This window comes from Lonchura striata, chromosome 11 (genome assembly GCF_046129695.1).
Source record: "Lonchura striata isolate bLonStr1 chromosome 11, bLonStr1.mat, whole genome shotgun sequence".
NCBI classification, from domain to species: domain Eukaryota; kingdom Metazoa; phylum Chordata; class Aves; order Passeriformes; family Estrildidae; genus Lonchura; species Lonchura striata.
This window is the reverse complement of record NC_134613.1, coordinates 8,028,708-8,047,460: the sequence shown is the minus strand read 5'-3', so window position 1 is coordinate 8,047,460 and position 18,753 is coordinate 8,028,708. Positions and strand designations below refer to the sequence as shown.

Here is an 18,753-nt window from a genome sequence, read left to right as displayed (position 1 = left end):
GGTTTTGTTCCCAGTACACACAGTGTCCCTTTTTGAAGCTTCTTTGCTTACACAATTAAGTGTCTTTCATGAAAGAATAATCCACCTAAATACTTCTTTCCCCTCTTCTTTAGAGTTTTCTCTGTGACATAAGCCACTGTTTTCATGCCATTATGGCACTAAAATCAGCTTTCTGTTTGTACAATCTGTATTGGACACTTGAGGTGTGATTGCAATTCCCCCTGTTTGAGTGGCAGCTCACAGTGACACTGAAGTTATTGTCTCCGTCTCTATTAATTTCAGGGACAGAGTGGGTGGATCCAGAAGACCCAACAGTCATTGCAGAGACAGAGCTATTAGGGGCTGCAGCATCAATTGAGGCTGCAGCAAAGAAGTTAGAGCAGCTGAAACCAAGAGCCAAGCCCAAGGTGAGTGTCCATCCCCATTGTTTGGTTGAGGTTAACAAGGCAGAGGGTGCACTTTGCTACTGGCCACAATAATGGTATAAACAATCAAACCTTGCATGAGTCTCAATGCCACAATTGCTCTGCTCTGGATAGCACTTGCCCCTGAGGGTAGAGAGGGTAAAAAGGTCCTTTTCAGGGAGTGAGCCAAGCACCGGCCATAAGCAAGCCAAGGAAGAGGAGCCAAATGTTAGAAACGCTTGTAAGAGTTGTGGCATCATTACTGTTGATTATTTACCTTTCTATTTCCAAACATATGTTATCGCTGTGTAGTCATTCTTACTTGCTTTCTTTTGAAGACCCTTTGTTCACATCTGAATTTGTATGGTATAGCAGAAGAAAGCAGCAGTAACACACTTAGGATTCAAGAGAATGTAAATGACCTGCAGGATTTTCTAAGACTAAAACCAGCATTTTATGTCATGCTTAGAGAGCAGCTGTTTCAGTATGGAATCAGATATGTTGTATGATCACTTCCATGTCACTTTCCTGAAGGAAATTCAATTACAGTCCATTATGATATCAAGTAGTGTTGCATGTTTCCAGGTCATTTCAAATGTGTCTCTGAAGATATTATAAAATTAAGCCAACTATTTTCACATGCAGTACAGAGGGAGTATATGAAACTGGTGGATCCCAGAGAATTGCTACCTTTTGCCTGGTGTTAACAGGCATGTTTTAGTAAAAATTACTATGTTGCATCTTTTTAAAAGAAAAACATGTTTTGGTTGTGTAATTGATGTCAGGAAAGGACTATATATCTATTTTCCTCTTTATGCTGCTTTGTCTGTTGCAATCTGTTCAAGTCTGTTTTCAAAGTAAAGCTAATGAGAAGTCTTTCTAAATAGCAGAGCCTCAAGACCATTCATTCAGTGTTGGATGATTGTATTGGTGCAGGGCAGTATTTTGTTATTTAGGAGCATCAGATGAAATAGTTCTTGGAAGCTTCAGCCTTTAAGGACCTCCCACCCCCCACTCCCTGTTTAGTGATAGAAATAAATTAGCTCATTAAAAAATGCTTTGTCTGAATTTTTTAACAAGTCTATCAATTTTGTTTATAAAGAAAAATGGTCCTTTATAATGAGGTTCCACAGGCTGAGTCTGAGAAGTGGAAAAGTCCTCCATCACCTTTTCTATACAGTTACTGCACAATAGCACATGTGTGTTGCCTGGTAACCATGGAGCAGTTTCCTTCCAACATCTAAGCCCCTCCAGGGTTGTTGTAATTTCCCAGTAAATACAGTTCTCACACTTGCTCATTATTCAATGTTAATTTGAATATCCAGTCTGCTTGTGACTTGCAGGTTTGTTTATAATTTTCTGGAACTAAAATTCATATCCAACTGTTTGATTTGGGATTTCAGCAGCCTTTGCATCCTTTTCAGGCCTTTGCATTCTGGAATCTCTTTCACAATAGAGATTATAATCCACATCAAAAACTACTAGGAAGATCACAGAATGGCTCAAATAGGACTTTTTCTGCTGCAGACTTGTAGCTTGTACTCTCCCAGAGTAGGATTTCTTGTGGTGAACAGGATCTGTCTTTTTAATGCCCGTCTTTGACAATAACCCAGACTGTTGTAGTAGGAATACTTAGACTAGGTGAGGGTTGCTTTGTCTTTTACTCAGTCTATGAAATGTAGGAATAGGAGTTATTTTCTACAATGGAACAGACTATCTAGACAATATCTTGCTTTGGTTAGCAGCAATCATCATCAAGTGAACTTGCAGAGGAGTCCTCAGTTGGTAATTTTAGAATGTCTACCTGCAGGAAATCTATCATTACTAGCTGGTGGCTAATTCACTATTTTTTGGTAAAGTTTTTTATTGGTGCAGGGAATGAAAGTAATTTGATTTAAGCTTGAAATTTTGATCTTTGTGTTCCAGTTTCTTTTACCTCTAAAAAAATCCCCAAGCGTTGAAGGTAGAGTTTCATCTCATTTGTTCTACCATCTTAAATTTTTTAACATTTGGATTTTTTATTTCTTCTTTTCCTTGTTTCCTCTTCATATTTTTGCACGTATCATACCTCCCTTGATGTGTTAAACTGACACAAATAGCATGAGACATCATTTTCTGCTACTGGGAATCAGCTTATCCCAGAGAACAATTTCTAATGAGAACACTGCTAACTGCTGCCCATGCTTTATTGTATAATGCTTATTTTGTTGCTTTAAATCCGGTTATTTATCTGGTTATTTGGCTGCAAGTGAATGTGCTCCCAAAATACTTAGTCCACTAGTCCACAGCCCCATTGACACTCCATAAATATCTGTATGTCTTCTGAGCTCGTATCTTGGAAGAACTTCAAGGATTCTCCTGAGTAGCTGGTGTTACTACTGTCTGTAACACAAAACATGTTCAGTATTCTCCTTGCAGTATTCAAGGTGGGAAATGATCTGAGAAGCTATGAGATCTTTATGGTTTATTAAGCAGGAGTTGGCTGTCATGCTTCCTACAAGCACAATTACTTTTCCTGAATGTGTACTCTTATTTTTTCTGTTTTCCATTTGGAGAGTTAGTTGTATTTCAATGCAGACACACATTCCTTCTGTTACATAAAACAACACCCCCCAAAACTAGTAATTTTCTGAAAAAAAAACCTATTTTGTCTAATAAAATCTTCATGCTAATACTGGGCAAAAAGCACTTATAAGTAAAAAGGTGTGGTAGATGAGGTATAACAGGAGAGAGCATTGCTGTCCCCACCCTGCTCTGTCTGCTCTTCAAGCTTCTGTGCAGGCCTCTGCCTCCAGACACGGGTATCTTATAGTCAGTAAACGTTCCCTGCTGGTAGCTTTCAGCAGTTGGTCCTTTGCTTTTTTAACCCAAGATGAATCAAACCTGGATGCCTTTTTCTGCAAGACTCTGTGTGATATGTTTGATATATTAGGTTGTTATTTAATCCAACTATATATCAAACATATTCCTACAGTGTCCTGCCCTGTCTCCGGGGGTTTTAACATAGTAGAAGGCAATATGAAGGAGTATAGACACTCACAAGCAGGTTTAGAAGACTTCCTGTAAACTCCTAATCTAATCTGGTATAAAATACATACATGAAGTGCTCCTTTATCAGTAGAGTTGCTATTGGAGATATTTCAAAGTTGTGTAGGGCTCTTTGTGACAGTGAGCTGCACCTGTGCCAAGAACTGACTTTCACTGAAATGCTTATTGTGCTTTCCATGGCTCAGTGCAATAATTCATATTGATTTGCTCATTATAAAGTTGAAGATTAGAGGTGCTTGAAAATAAAACAGTTTGTCTTTTGTAATTTTTGCTACTGTTTTGCAATGAGATTGGGGGCTTGCTTGTTTTCTTATTAACCCTGACTTTATTTATGCCACCCCTAATAACGGAGATGCTGTAGAAAAATGGTTAAAATAGAGTACAAAAACATATCATTTTTGTGTTGTTTTCAATGACATAATCATTTTAAGGCTATTCTATTCTAAAGACTTTGTAGTGAGCCAAATGTTTGTCTGTTCTGATGACTTAATTTTCCAATCCATTTATAGCTGTACATGGTAATAACAGCATATTAGTTCAAGCTTGAGGAAAATGAGATGCTGATCTCCATGGGGGCTGCTTGAGGAAGGAGAAGCTAATCACTTTTGTCATAGATCTGGTTTTCTAAAGAAACCTGCTCTAAAATTTCACAATGTGGTATTTTCTGCCATATATCACAGTGTTGCTCTCTACTTTATTCATGAAGGCTGTGAACTGACACATTGTGAGGGTACTGTTTATGAGTGTGAACTGAAGACAGTCGAGGAGACACACTCTTTTAACAATTGGAATGGTGAAATACTTACTTTTCTTGTAGGGCATTTTGCTGTGGTCTGTCTTGTGTTCCTGTCCTTATTGCTAAGGAATGTTCCTGGTAGAGCACTGGCAGTAACACACCCACAGTGCTGCCTCCCCCATTGAGTATCCAGCCCTTAGATGTGTGTCACACCTGAGAGTGGTGGAGGGAAAGCCACAGAGAAGGGCTAGAAAAGAAGGATTTGTTAGAAAAGATGAAAAACCAACAGGCATTCAACAGTTTGAGTGCTATGTAAGGCTGCTACAAAAACAAATTCTTCAAGAAGGGATCAACTGTCAAGAGTTTTTTTTCCAGAAGTAAAACAAGTTGAGAGATGTCAGAGAATGCAAGACTTGGAAGTTTGAGAAACTTGACATATGATTTGAATCTCCCAAACCCCAGATTTTCCAATATAATTGGAAAGAAAGTGATTTGGTAAACAGGGGAGAAAAAAATCTGTTACCAGATGAGATACTAAGGTTTAGCTGTTTTCCTGTTGAGCTTCAACTGCTGCTCCACAGTAGAAGTTAATCCAGCCATTGTACAATGGCATTCTTGATAATGCAAGCTTAGATTTCTTGGCATTCTCTTTGAAAAGCAGTAATTTTTCCTTAGGATTTTTTTGCAATATTTAGTCCACTCACTACCCTGAACTTAGTTTAAACAACTGCTTTTGTTCAGCATCTTTTTGATGGCTGTTTTTTCACAAATTGAATTTCATCTGAGCACATATATAGCTGTCCAATAGATCAGACTATGGCCATGAGCATTTTATTAAATGTCAGCAAAGACTGACATCTCCTTTGTAATAAATAGGTATTGGAGTTCTCACTCATTTAAGTTTGAATTCCTGACAGTGCTGACATATAAAGAGTAATGTACATAATATATTTTATATTGGAAATGAAAATTTAAAAACTTGATAGCAAGAAGTGTTGGACAAAAGTAAAAGTGCAATAACAGTCTTTTAAAAGTACAGTAAGTCTGCTAAATTTACTGTCAGTGGTATTTTTGTTGGTATTTCTATTTCAGTCTTTAGTCACATCAAAGTCAATAATGCATCTGTTTTAATAAGGACAGTAATTCTGACTGAGAGTCTACTGGATTCCATTTAATCACTCTGGCAATGTCATAATTGAAATAAGAGCTTCTTAAATAAGACCTGAGGCCTATAGAGGGCCAATGTGATTGTACTTTGGTATAATAATGGTCATGATGTGGCATTGTAAGCACTGCCAAAATTTTATGTGGAACATGACTTGCTCACTTTTCAAAGCAGTTTCTTTTATTACAAAGACATATACTTTAGTTGATGGGAATAGCCCAATAGCAAGGCAAGAGAAATATTTTTTCATGGATTAGGTGGCTTTTCCTTAGAAAAGAAAATAAAATAAGAACTTCCAAATGCCAAACATCTTTATCTACACATCAGTTTTGATTTTCACATGATTCTGTTTTTCTGGTGTCTGTGGATGCTATTGTTTCATCTCCTGGACTTTTAGTTATGTGACAGTTATGTGAAGTGCTGTAGGACTGAGTGCTGCTTGATGGGTTATTTTGTAATTACTTATAATTATACTTTATTATTTTATAATTGACTATTTCATCAAACTGCAGTAACAGGAGAACTAAATCTGACTTAAGTTTAGATGAGTGTGCCTAGACTTACAAATAAGTGTCCAATTTTTTTAACACAAGGCCCACCTGGCTGGAGTTTTTAAAGTTAGTTGTGTGACACAAGAACATTGTGGTTCTAGTTAGAAAAAACCTGTATTTCAAAAGCCTTGTCTCTTACAAAACAGGATGTCCTGATATTGTAGCCACTGGCCCTTCTTGTCCTATGGCCATGGATTACAGGGCTTGTGATTGGATCACAAACAAAATACATTCTGTTGGAATATTTATATAAAAAACTATCAGAATACAAGGCTCAGCCCTGGTTCTGTTTAAAATAACAACTGTTCATCTCTATCTAATTTTGTTAACAGTTCAAAAGCTAGTAAGCATGCTTAGATGGACAAATGTTTTCAATATTGGTTTAAATAATTTGAAAGTCAGGAAAGTTTTTATAGAACAATAAAATGGCATTTTAAATAGTAAGAAACCTCATTAGGAGGTTTTGCACATGCTTGCTGAAAGACATACTTGGATGACTGAAGTGTTCCAGACAGACCTTTGGAACTTCCTGTCTCCAAGACCACTGAACTGGACTGCTACACAAAGCTGCTTTCTGTGCAATGACAGCTCTTACTGGAAGCTGGTAAATCCATGCTCTTGCTTGGTATCTACTTTACATTCCTTACTACAGGTGAATGAGACAACACTTATTTATCATTGTTCTTTTTCATTGCCTTAAGTCTTTAGATATTTAGAAAATGCTTTCCCTAGTTTAGCAGTCTTGGAAGCCACTATTTTGGCACTATAGAGATAATCTTGATAGGAATCCTGATAGAATTTTTTTTCAGACCTGCACTTTTCTGAATGCAGTTTAGACTAGCTCTAGTAGGAGTAATGCATTGGAAAGCTGATGGCTTTAAGTATCTTGTGTGATGCTTTGTTTCAGTGTGAGCAGGCACAAGGGCAAGCTAATACTTTATGCTGACTCCCAGCTTTAGTCCACAGAAAACCCCTTTACAGTAAATGATGTTACAGGTCTTACTGACTTTACTGATGTGTTCCAGAATCTTCTTGTCTTTGTCTATGTCCTCAGTCTTGAAAGTATAATTGCTTTCAGGTGAATGTGTAAAATTGTTCTTTCTTGGTTATAGCAAGCAGATGAGACTCTGGATTTTGAAGAACAGATCCTGGAAGCAGCTAAATCCATTGCAGCTGCTACCAGTGCCCTTGTGAAGTCAGCTTCAGCAGCCCAGAGGGAACTGGTGGCTCAGGGAAAGGTAGGTAAACAGGACATGTAGCAACAGTACTGGGGGAAAGCATCAAAATTTAATCTAGTCTCCTAATGGTTCTGTTAAAAACAGTAGGAAAGAAACTTGGGAATGACTATTGAAAATGTAAATTGTTCACTGCTCATCACAATACATTGCCCAGACCTGGTTCTGTTTAAAAAATTCCAAAGTTACGTTTATTTAAACCTCACACGTGTAATCAAGTGCCTGGCTCTTCACGTTATTTCATTGTGGGGAGTTTTACTGTGGAGGTTTTTCACTTCCTGAAGATCTGTGATTCAAGCTGGTAATATAGATTCCCACACAACTGTCTGGGGATCCAAACCCAAATGTCATCATGCACGATACTGCTCTGGACCAGAACAGCAAAAGGTCCTCAGTAATTGTGCCCTCAGTGCCTTGTGATTCAGTGGGGACACAGGCCTGCATGTAAATTCAGGACATTTAGGTTATTGTTGGAATCAATGGAAGGAGTGTTTACAACACATGGCATCCTTTTGGTTTGATCAGAACTGAGATTTTGTAAATAATTTAATATCCATCACTATTTTTCACAGTCAGTATACTCTGAAAGATAAAATCTAAACATCAATCAGGTATGTTGCCTCTGAGAACAATTTATTATAGGACCATTTTTGCTGTGCTGTTATGGTTTCCATTTTCAGCTAATTCTTAACTTGGAGCAGGCTCTATTATGGATCCCACAATCAGGCTATGCTGTCTGCTTCAGCCTGGGTTCTGGGAAGCTTGTGCTTTTGTTTCTAACAGGACCAACAAGCACTTCATCTGTGGTCTGCTTAAAAATACCTTTTGAGGGGATGATGAGGCAAGAAAATCTTGAAACCTAAATACCTCAGGACCTAGTGGGTTTTTTTTGTATAACTGTTTTGATTTTTTTAGTTACATAAAAGTGTCACCATAGCTATGAGAGAACATATCCTCTGTTTATGTTGATGCTGCACTTAATGATTTTATTCAATTCCATGGAATTCTCATTATGCTCAAATGCTTGTCTCCATGTCTTTTAAAACACAAGTCTCTGAACCATGTTTACATTTCACATCTTTCAGCTTCTCTCCAAAAACCACCCAGACCCAGGCAGCTGGGGATGTGGGTCTGGCAACCAACTCTAGAGTTTCATTGCTTTCATCTAATATGGGAAAAAAACTCTCCAAATTGTTTCTGGTACTGTTGATGCCATGAACACTTCAGTAGAAAAGCCATGCAGACAAGTGGGCTGCTCTCCTAAAGTGCCGTTATTAGGCATGAAAGCACTTAGGGGGCTTCTCTGTGAACCTTTCTGATCTGTACCTTCCCACAGTGCTCAAATCAGAAGAGATGAAAGAATAATGTAAACTCAAATGTATTATGGAAAGAGAAGTAACTTATTTTAAAGCCTGGGACTTAAGGAACTGCTGCTTCAGCTGTTGCTTTGACTGTGGCTTCAACCACCAGTAGTCTGCTAATTACTGGTTATTCTGGTAATTACTTCTGTGTGTTCCAAGAATGCATCAGCTGAAGCAGTACAGTGAGCTGGACACTTCCTGAGCAGGCAGCTGTGTGCTGGAAGCACAGTTACTCTGACAACTGACTTCCAGTTGGATTTTCTGCTCTTGAATGTGCTGGGCAGAGTCACAGGTACAGGTGTTTCCTTTTTTCATGGATTACTGCTTGTCTAATTCTGAGACAGAGCAATTGTATTTTCTAGTTTTTTTGTAAGCTATCTCTGAACTGTTTTTTCAGGTTGGAGCAATCCCTGCAAATGCAGCTGATGATGGACAGTGGTCTCAGGGACTTATTTCTGCTGTGAGTAACTACTTCTCTTGAGAAAACTGGCACGTTTTCAGAAGAAATAATAGTCTGTGAGAATACACAGTGACTTTTTTTTTACTGCCTTCTAGGCCCGAATGGTGGCAGCTGCAACCAGCAATCTCTGTGAAGCAGCAAATGCCTCTGTTCAAGGCCATGCTAGTGAGGAAAAACTCATCTCATCTGCCAAACAAGTTGCAGCTTCTACAGCACAGTTGCTTGTGGCTTGCAAAGTGAAGGCTGATCATGACTCTGAAGCCATGAGGAGGCTACAGGTACTTGTGTTTTAATTACTGAAAATCCATGGCAGTGCTATGTAAACACTGTTTCAGCACTACAAGATTATGCATGTGTTCAACCAAGTATTTTTTTAAGTGCTAGCCTGGATTTTGGTCAGACTCCCTTTGTTTCTAGGAGTTCGAGAGACAGCAGTTATAGATAGAGCATTTCTAAAATGGAGAATCATTATTAGACAAAAATAAGAGGAGAATCTAATGCAACATCTCAACTGAAGTCTGAGTGAGCTTCTTTACATAAAACTGGTTCCCTTTTATGTAACATCCATTTCATGTTGAGCTTCTCTGAACTGCTGCTGAATTAACACTGTGTTCTGATGGGTAAAATGTAAAGTTTCTAGAAGTTTCATTTGAGGATGGTAGTTTTTAAAATCACTGCAGCCTTCTCTGCCATCATGCCCTGCAGCATGACCCTGGAACATACAACCATTTCAGCTGCTTTTTTTAATACCACCTTTGGTGAACAGTGAAAATCCCCCTTTTTCTTGTACTTGCACAGCTGCTACTAATGGACACTCAGTGCAACAGTAGCTAGGCTAGTATCAAATTCAACAGAAATACATAAGACTAACTATCTGTCTGAGCTTGAGGAACTGATGCCATCATTTTTTTCAAAGTAGAAAAATGGTTTAAATATTTAGGAGAAAAAAAAATATGAATGTGTGAAAAGGATATTTGTTTCTACAGAAAACAGTGGTGTGCCAAAGGGCAGTTACAGGGCTGAGATGGTTTTAGTGCTTTATAGTGAATCCAGATTGACATTGCCAAAGATGTGTGGAGAAGGTGACAGTAACTGAAATAATGCAGTTTGCTCTGTGGTATCTAGGTGCCAAGATGGTCTGAAGGAATTTTAAGTGCAGAACAAACAATAAGAAGAAACAGGAAAAAATCAGCTACTAGAGATTTCTCTCAGCTCGGACAGGATATTTGGGGTTCTCAGTCATTGTGGGCAAATATTATTAAATAGATATCGAATGTGAGAAATTGGAAGGGAATGTGAAAAGAAAACAAGCCCAAGCATGGACTGAAATCAAACTTTGCCATTTTACCAAGTTGCATTATAGTCCCAGAATGAACAATGAAAGGAAGAGCAGTTTGCGCTTGGAAATCATCTCCTTTATCATAGCAAAAACAATGAGTTGATGTCTACTAAATATTTGTATTGGTGGACATGCCAGAACTACTGAGATTTTTCAGCTGGCTTTGCCCCCAGCAGAAATGTTTTACATAGCTTTACTCAATATGTTGGATTCAGGACTTTTGAGTGTCTTGGTTTTTTCCTTCATACCCCAAGTTGAACTGTGTTTCCCATGAATATAAATTTGGAATGCACTGTACAGAATCTTCCAAAACTTAATGAAGCAATTGGAAATGTTTCCATTCTTTCTGGATGAGCTCCAGACTAAGCAGAGCAAATTTCAAATAATTTATCCTTGGGTCATTTCAGTGAGGAAGACTTGAAAGTGAATGCAGCTGGAAATATGGGATAGCACTGGGGAAAGGCAGGGGGAAAGGCTCAGAGCTGGTCCTTCCTAGGAAGGATGGAAGGTTGGAAGCTGTGGCTTCCTATTGCCAGTGTGTCTCTAGCATGTGGGAGCAGGCTGTTTTGGGCTGCTGGCAGTATCCAGTTCACACAACAAAAGATATATATTACAAATATTTTACTGTTTCTCTTTAGAAATCTGAGAATTCTTAGGAAATGAAAGTTTAAATGTGAGATAGCCATGGCTGTTTAAGTAGCTAACATGCCCTGATGAAAGTCCATTAATTTAAAAATTTAGTTGTTTTATAGTATCTTTATACACTAGCTGTTAGTTTCTGTTCTTCTTTCTCGGAAAAAAAAAAAAAAAGTATGATCAGCATAATATAACTTGTAATTTCCTCCACTATTTCAAACTGTAGAGAAAAAATATCTCATTTTTGACTTCTCCAACTTTCAGCTTTATAAACAAAGGAATTTTATTCTCTCTGTACCACTGATTTTCAAAGATTAATTTGCTTTTCACTGGGGAAAAACACCCCATAGCATTCCTGTGCAGTCAAGCAAAGATGTTTGGTTTGATGTTCAGACATCAAAACAAATGTTAGTTATGTGTTTTCCCTTATTAATAAATTTATTATCTTTCTCAAAGGCTGCAGGAAATGCTGTCAAGCGTGCATCAGACAATCTTGTCAGGGCAGCCCAAAAAGCAGCATTTGGAAAAGCAGAGGATGATGACGTTGTGGTCAAAACAAAGTTTGTGGGTGGCATCGCTCAGGTTGGTACAATCACTCCGAAAATAAAGCAGGGAAAAACCATCACAGAAATGAGCAGTGTTACAATGTCCCCCTGCTGCATTGCAGGCTGGACAAATCTATTGAGAAATCTATGATGAACTACTTGATGCCTCATTATAATGGAACCCCTGACATAACAGCACAGTGATGTCCTACCTGGTATTGCACTTCTCCACTGAGCATTTGCTGTAGTAGCAATTACCATGGTGCAATAGCTTTTAGTTCTAATTCTGTTTTCATTAAATGAATGGATCTTTTCAGAATTTTCTTATGTATTTTAAATGTTCCCAAATCTTAATGAAGCAATGATTTTGCATACATTTAAGCAAAGAAATAGAGAATGAGAGATAAAAACCAATGATGTTTTGTTACTGTGACCATAATAATTATTGGGAAATAATAACAATATTTAGAAGTAGATTTCAAGGCTCTGAGGTACCAACTTCTAGATTCCTTATAATGAATGAGGTATATCATATACTGTACTTGCTACTTAAAATATACTGGACTTGATTATTGCTGCATGTCTGTACTGCTGCCATTTTTTCTTTGGCATTCTGAGATGCAGGCAAATAATGTGGATATCTGCAGTAAGGAATGTCATGTTTTACTGTCACTCAGACATTATCTGAAGACATGGTGCTTATTCTACAAGTTCTAACCCCCACACTGCTGAATATTGGGAGAATGCAGAGCTGTAAAATTCATTATGGATACATAGTAAAACTATGGTGGTAGATTCTTTTTTTCTTTTTTCCAAGTGGAAATACAATACTTTTCTTGATGGCCTAGTCCTGGCAACTGGAAAAATTTGAGCAATTCCTGATGAAGTTATTGAAATTAGGTGCTTCTCTGGAGAATGCTCATACACAGCTGTGAATGTGGTGTCACAGGGAAAGAAATGTTATTTTACAGACAGTATTCCTTGCTGCTTCTATTTTCTAGATTATTGCAGCCCAAGAAGAAATGCTGAAGAAGGAGAGAGAACTGGAAGAGGCAAGGAAAAAACTGGCTCAGATCCGCCAACAGCAATACAAATTTCTACCCACAGAGCTGAGAGAAGATGAGGGTTAACTGTTAACCTGCTGAGATTTTTCTTCCTTTTTATTCTTGTTGTTTTATTTTTTTTCTCTTTTTTTTCTTTTAAAGAAATAAGCTAAAGGGGGACAGCACATTGAGAACTGCTCTGACAGCATACTGATATGCCAAGCACTTAGCTAAATAAACTGCCTGTCATAGCTTTGGGTGAGCAGAGGGCAATAAACACTTGTTCTTTCCCATCTGCTCAGCTGAGGTGCATGATGATCAAATAATGGTACAGTGTTAGGTCCATCATTCCTGTTCCTCCCTTGATTTATATCTCAGGAGAGAATGTTTCACTTTTTACTAAAGATACTAAGTCAGTATTATTGTCACTTTCCTGATGCTTGAGGTATTTATCGTTCCTTGACTTGTTCTAAAACATTGATAATATTAAGTAGGAAAAGAGTCAAGAAATCTTTCATATGATAAATATCACATGAGCTGGTGGTTGTCCCCCAAGTACCCTTGTAAAAAGAAGAGCAAGAAGGAGAAGGATGTATGGCTGAGTGGAGAAACACGCACGAGTGTGGGTTTGAAGAAGAAGCCTATCCTTTTTCAGTGTTATATAGCTGGTTCACCCCAAAACTGGAGGAATTGTCTCTGCAGCTGTTTGCACTACTAGTATTATTCCTTACCTGATACCAACAAGCTTCTGCTTGTACAGTATTTAGGTTTACATAATGTGGCAATAGCCATTCTTTAAAGAGCTCAAAAAACAAAGAAATGGAAACCTTGTTACTGCCTCAATAATAGCAGGTTCATGAAAGAAAATGCTGTTTCAATTATATACCTCTAATGTGTGACTACTTTTACAGTATTATACACACATACACATGCTCTAACATTGGACTGAATAGTTTGCATTTTGTTTTTTAATTGAAATTATCTGGTTCGTACTGTGGTATTTCTGTTAGAATGTATCTCAGTTAAAAAAGGGAAATGCCCAGTACAACAAAAGACTATCACAACTCTTGTTATTATTTTAATAATTACATTTATAATTATTATGTTTTGAAACCTGTGGGAATTGTAGGAGAAAAGAATAAGTGATTTACAAGTGGAATTACAATTTTTCCTGTAATATATTTTTTAAAAATTTGGACTCTAGAGAGTTTGTTTTCATAGTTGCTATTGATGAAAAAGGTATTCACCAAGGAATTGCAAAGAAGGAATAGCAGCAGTCTATCAGCAATCTTTGTGCAGAAAGGTACAGTATGCTCTCAGTATCTCTGCTGTGACCTAAACAATAGCAATTTGGGTGGAGTAAGATATTTTACTATGTCAAAAAGAGAAGACAAATCACAGCAACTTTAAGTAGCAAAAGCTAAACAATTTGAACAACTACAGAAACACCATCTCTCCTAACAGTAGTTTCCAAGATGTCTCCAATTCCACTCAAGCCCTCCTACACAACAATGGCAAGTCTGTTCAGGTCAAAGGATGTTGCCCCTCCAGTCCTTCTGAAGACTGTGCTGTCCTTAGACCCAGCCAGGTACGTCCAGCTGAGCCTGACTTGTGTTCTGTGCATACCCTCCTAGTTGTTGTTGCTGCAGAAAATACCTGTCTTGTAGACTCCCCAGTAACCCCCAAATGGTAGGTTCATCAGTTTAGATAGTGCTAACTCCTCATTTAAGTTACCTGCATGAGACAGAATTATCAGGAATTTTGTTACACTAGAACTAAATATATAGCAAAAATCTGCTAAAGAATTAATAAATATTGAAGTGTAAAAAGGTTTTTATTGTCTCTTCTCTGATACTGACATATTTCAGACTCAGTAGAGTTGCTGAAGAATCCACAATCATGAGGAAAAAATCCTGGTGTATCCCAAATGGAATCACTGGCATTGACAGATGTGCTGTGATGTGTAGGCTTGTGTGCAAATGCAAACCCTGTAGTATAAGAGATGTGCAATTCCAAGTTCTTTGATATGCCACTTCAACATAATTTGGGTTTTTGTTCAAGTCACTGTGAACAGTGTCACAGTCTGGAATCCTACACCAAAAAAAGGCTTCCTGTAAGCCTTTGGGCAGAAGGCTAAACTGGTATTTATTGCTATAAGACCTAAATAAACACTGTTCTAGTGATGGTTGCTGCTATTGGTAGGTTCAACTCCTTTGCAGCTTATGCCTTTCTCTTTTCTTACCTGGATAGCTTCACTTGCTGATCTCTTTCAGAAAGATCTGCAAGACAGATTTGCTACTGCTTCCCTTTCAACTTACCTTTAACTGTTATTTGATCTCATTAAAGCATGAAGAAAGATGATGCTGTCTTTAACACCATGCCACTATTTTATTGTAGGGATAATACTGATGTAATATACTTCAGTAAGGATGGTATTTTCCAGTTTGATATAAGCCAAAAAAACCTTGTCAAATGCAGCTATGTATGGAAATTACATAGCTAGAAAACTTTATCAGTATGTAGAAGGTTAGAGCATGCTCAAATTGTGCTCCAGAGGAAAGTGTTTGGGAAGTCCATTTTAGCACAGCTATTTTGAGACTTCTCTGTTTCTGATTTAGTGCCCCCTCTTACATGACAGAAAGTATTTTTTCCTTAGCTGGGTGTTCAATAGAGGAACCACAGTCAGGTGAATAGCTGAGCTGGACAATGGAAGTATTTTTTTACTAAGAATTTTGGGTCTTCATTTGTGAACCATTAAGAGAATATAAGGTCATCCAAAATCTTTCAACTTTTTCCTTGCTGTTATAATTTGCAGTATTGCTGAAGTTCACATGTGAACATCTGTGGAGTTTGGAACTAGTTCATCCATTTCTTTGGCATGGGAACTTGCAGCAGGAAGCGACAAGTTGGAGTAAGGGGTAGATGCTAATTAATAAGAAGGACAGATGTTTACTTTGTTCTGTTAACTTGTGAAATGATGAATGAGCTCTGTTGTATCTCACCCTTCTTCATGTGGAATTCACTGATAATTGTATGCAAATTAAAAACAAAATGCCTCAAAGTTCCTTGTGTACAAATAGTCTAATGTCATTTCCCCAACTGTTCAAAAAATTGAATATTTTATAATTTGTCTAAACTTTTATACTTCAGAAGCCTCTAAAGTTAGAAAAGTTCTGAAACAAAAATTGAATTCCAGACTATTTTTCGTATGTCCCTTTCCCTTTGATTTTCTCCATGTTCACTACTTAATTGCTAAGGAAGGGAGGAGTACATAAATCTAGAAACATCCTCAACCTAAATATGTTGAGATCATGAGTGCATTTTTGTTTTTCATCAGTCCTTATCAAACTGATAAGATATTCAGCCCAGGAGTATGGCATTTATCATCCCTGCATATTTTGTAACCTCTTGGGTTTTGGGTTTTTCCCCTTTAGGAGTGGGCTTCATGTAGGGGCAGGTAGCTTCCACTGTAAGTTTTCTCCTTATGTAATTGCATCATGGTTAACAAAGAGAGTTATCTGCCCATAATTGTCATGATTTCTGAAACCTGCTTTTCCACACTCACATTACTTACATTAAACACATTGTGGTTGGTCATGTTAATGGAACAACGCATTTCTGTGGCACAGTTAATGATGCCAAATGCAAAAACTTTAGTCACAACTCTGTTACAAATTGCCCTCATTTGCCAAGCTATAATAAATGCCATTTTGTCACTTTTTAAAAAACATTTTAAAATAATAAAAAAGCAGTACAAGCCCCTGTTTTTTCTCAAATTAGTGCACTTTGTTGCAGTGAAAGAACTTTCTGCGGAAGATAGTTTTGAAATTTTATTGCTGGAGTTTCTAGGGGTTTGAGGTCTCACTTTAATGTCTTCCCTTCCTTTTAAAGTTTTAACCCCAAGAGAAGCACAAATAAATCAGTAATATATTTTAGTTTAGTTTGGTCTTCACTAATAATGAGCCCGTTGAAAGATTTTTAAGTTTCTTGGGGATTTTTGAGGGGGGGGGGTGTTGTGGTTGTTTTGGTTTGGTTTGGGTTTGTTTGGTTTGGTTTGGGTTTTTTTTGCCTTCAGGTATTTGTGACTTGTGTTGCACTGGTGATCATGCAAAGGATTATTTTGCCCCTTAAGCAAAATAAGGCTGAAGTTGCCTGTAAGTGGTTAAAATTCCCAGGTGACAGAGAAGAATGTTCCATTTCAAGTTCTGCTGCACAGACAAAACTAGGAGTGCTTACTTTATGATATGTCAGTATCTTTGTATCAGGTATTCTTCGTGACCATTCAATATCCTTTAAGTATTTAATACAGAAAAGTCAAACACCAGTTATTCAAGGGTGTTGGATATTTGGGTTTTTTTGGGGGAAGGCAAGCTTTGCTTTTATATTTTCATGATTTACATTTCATTCAACATTTTTTCCAAGTCAAATATAACTGTGTGTGTAGGTACTCCAGTTTTCCATACGAAAACTGTGCCAGAAATCTTGCCACTGCTCAGCTGTGTTACAAGTTCTTTAATGTTGTTACCAGAAGGGGCTGTTTCTGGCATAATTACACTCAAAGTGGGATCTTTTGGGTATTCTATGTGCTCATCAAGTGGCTCACCAGATATGTATGTTACATCTCTGATGATGTGATAGCTTTTTCCACTCATTCTTCATGACAGAAACAAGACTGAAGAAGCTCATTTTTTGTGATGGTTAGCTGCATAATGAATTGAAGGGCTATAGAGGCCCTAGGCATGTTTTAGGCTAAAATATTTTCAAATATCTTTGAAAATAGATACTTTAAACTACTACAAAAAGAAATTTAGCAAGTTTGCTGCCTGGTTGTATTTTTGGTGTAGCACAATTTTAATTTGTGTTCAGAACATTCTAGGCACAAGTTAGAGGCTCTAGGAAAATTAATCCTTTTTGCTTGCACAGTATTGCCTAACCACAATGTTTGATATGCTTGGATCCCTTTTGACTTTACCTTTCTTTACAAGTTTGTTTGCCTTTGCCTTTTTCTTATGAAAGTTGGGTTCTTTCCTCCTGGAACATCTTTTATCAATATACAGACTTCAGTTTTCCACCTGTGCAAGTCAGTTGTGTTTAGTGTGGCAGGGAAAATATTGTGTGGGGTTTACCCACATACTGTCTAATTTGGATGATGTAAAGCTTATCTTACAAACATGATTTTATTTCCATCCTGGTTATTTTCTTGAAGTATATTTATTTGTTTTTAAAATGGATAACAAGGGCTGGTGGCTTTGTACCATTCTAAAATGTCCACTGTGAGGGTTTATCCAGGTGAAGGAAATTCATTTTGGCATGGTTATATATAAAAAGTTTTGCTATAAACATCTCTTTATTAAAAAATTACATGGAGCATTAATTTTAGAAGGCCAGAACTTATAGTGATGAAAATTTGCTCATGGTACTGAATCAAACAGTCAGAGGCATTTTCAGAAAAAGAGGCTGCATTAGGACAGTGAGAAAGTGTCACTGGCTATTTTCTAAATACATTTCTTGCTCTTAAAGGGATAAGTTTACTAAAACTAATTGGAATCTTCAATGCCACACAAACCAATATTCAGCACTACCTAGGCTGTTAGTATAACCCTTTTGTTATAGATTAATTGCCTGTACTCTGCTCCATCTTCTCTGAATGTGGTTCCAAATCAGTTCTTTGTGGCTGTTTGTATTTAAGTGGCAACTGACCACGTGAAAAGGTTAACAGGGAGGCTTCTTCCAGCATTACAGTTGGTGATCTTTGCATTCAAACAGCATTGCATATTCTAAGTTCTTGATTAAAATATTTTATTGAACATAAGTCACCAAACTGTTGACCTGATTAAGTCATGGAAAGAATAGTCAGATTCTGGGGCACTGAGTATGTTATAAATATGTGTTTGCATTGTATTGTACATTTTCCAATTCACCCATAAGTACATTATGTGTATTAAGGATGCACTGCTAGACAGTAGTTCATCAACCTTGGTTCCAAACCAGAAAAAGTATTTATGTCCCAGTTCACCAAATGCTGTGGCACATATTTACATTATTTAAAAAAAAAAAAAAAATCACTCATATTCTGTGTGTAATATATAGTTGCCTCAATTTGGGATTAAGCCCATGCTTAAGAGATTTCCAAATGACAGTGTTTGAGATGTTTTGGCCATGGGCTTTACTGCTATGCTGTTAGAACCTCCTTCTCCATCATACCCATTCCAAGATCACCATAGCAGATT

General features: G+C 37.4%; 1 protein-coding gene across 7 annotated transcripts in view; it reads left to right on the top strand.

The window, feature by feature from the left end:
• Positions 1–15,584, top strand: part of TLN2 (talin 2) — a 141,919-nt gene extending 126,335 nt beyond the window's left edge. For all 7 annotated transcript variants that reach the window (XM_021554180.3, XM_021554185.3, XM_021554184.3 and 4 more), the window contains 6 exons: positions 283–407; positions 7,017–7,142; positions 8,898–8,960; positions 9,056–9,238; positions 11,392–11,517; positions 12,482–15,584. In XM_021554180.3, the coding sequence (XP_021409855.2) occupies positions 283–407; positions 7,017–7,142; positions 8,898–8,960; positions 9,056–9,238; positions 11,392–11,517; positions 12,482–12,610 (752 nt within the window). In that variant the 3' untranslated portion in view covers positions 12,611–15,584. The remainder of the gene's footprint in view (positions 1–282; positions 408–7,016; positions 7,143–8,897; positions 8,961–9,055; positions 9,239–11,391; positions 11,518–12,481) is intronic.
• Positions 15,585–18,753: the final 3,169 nt, after the last annotated feature.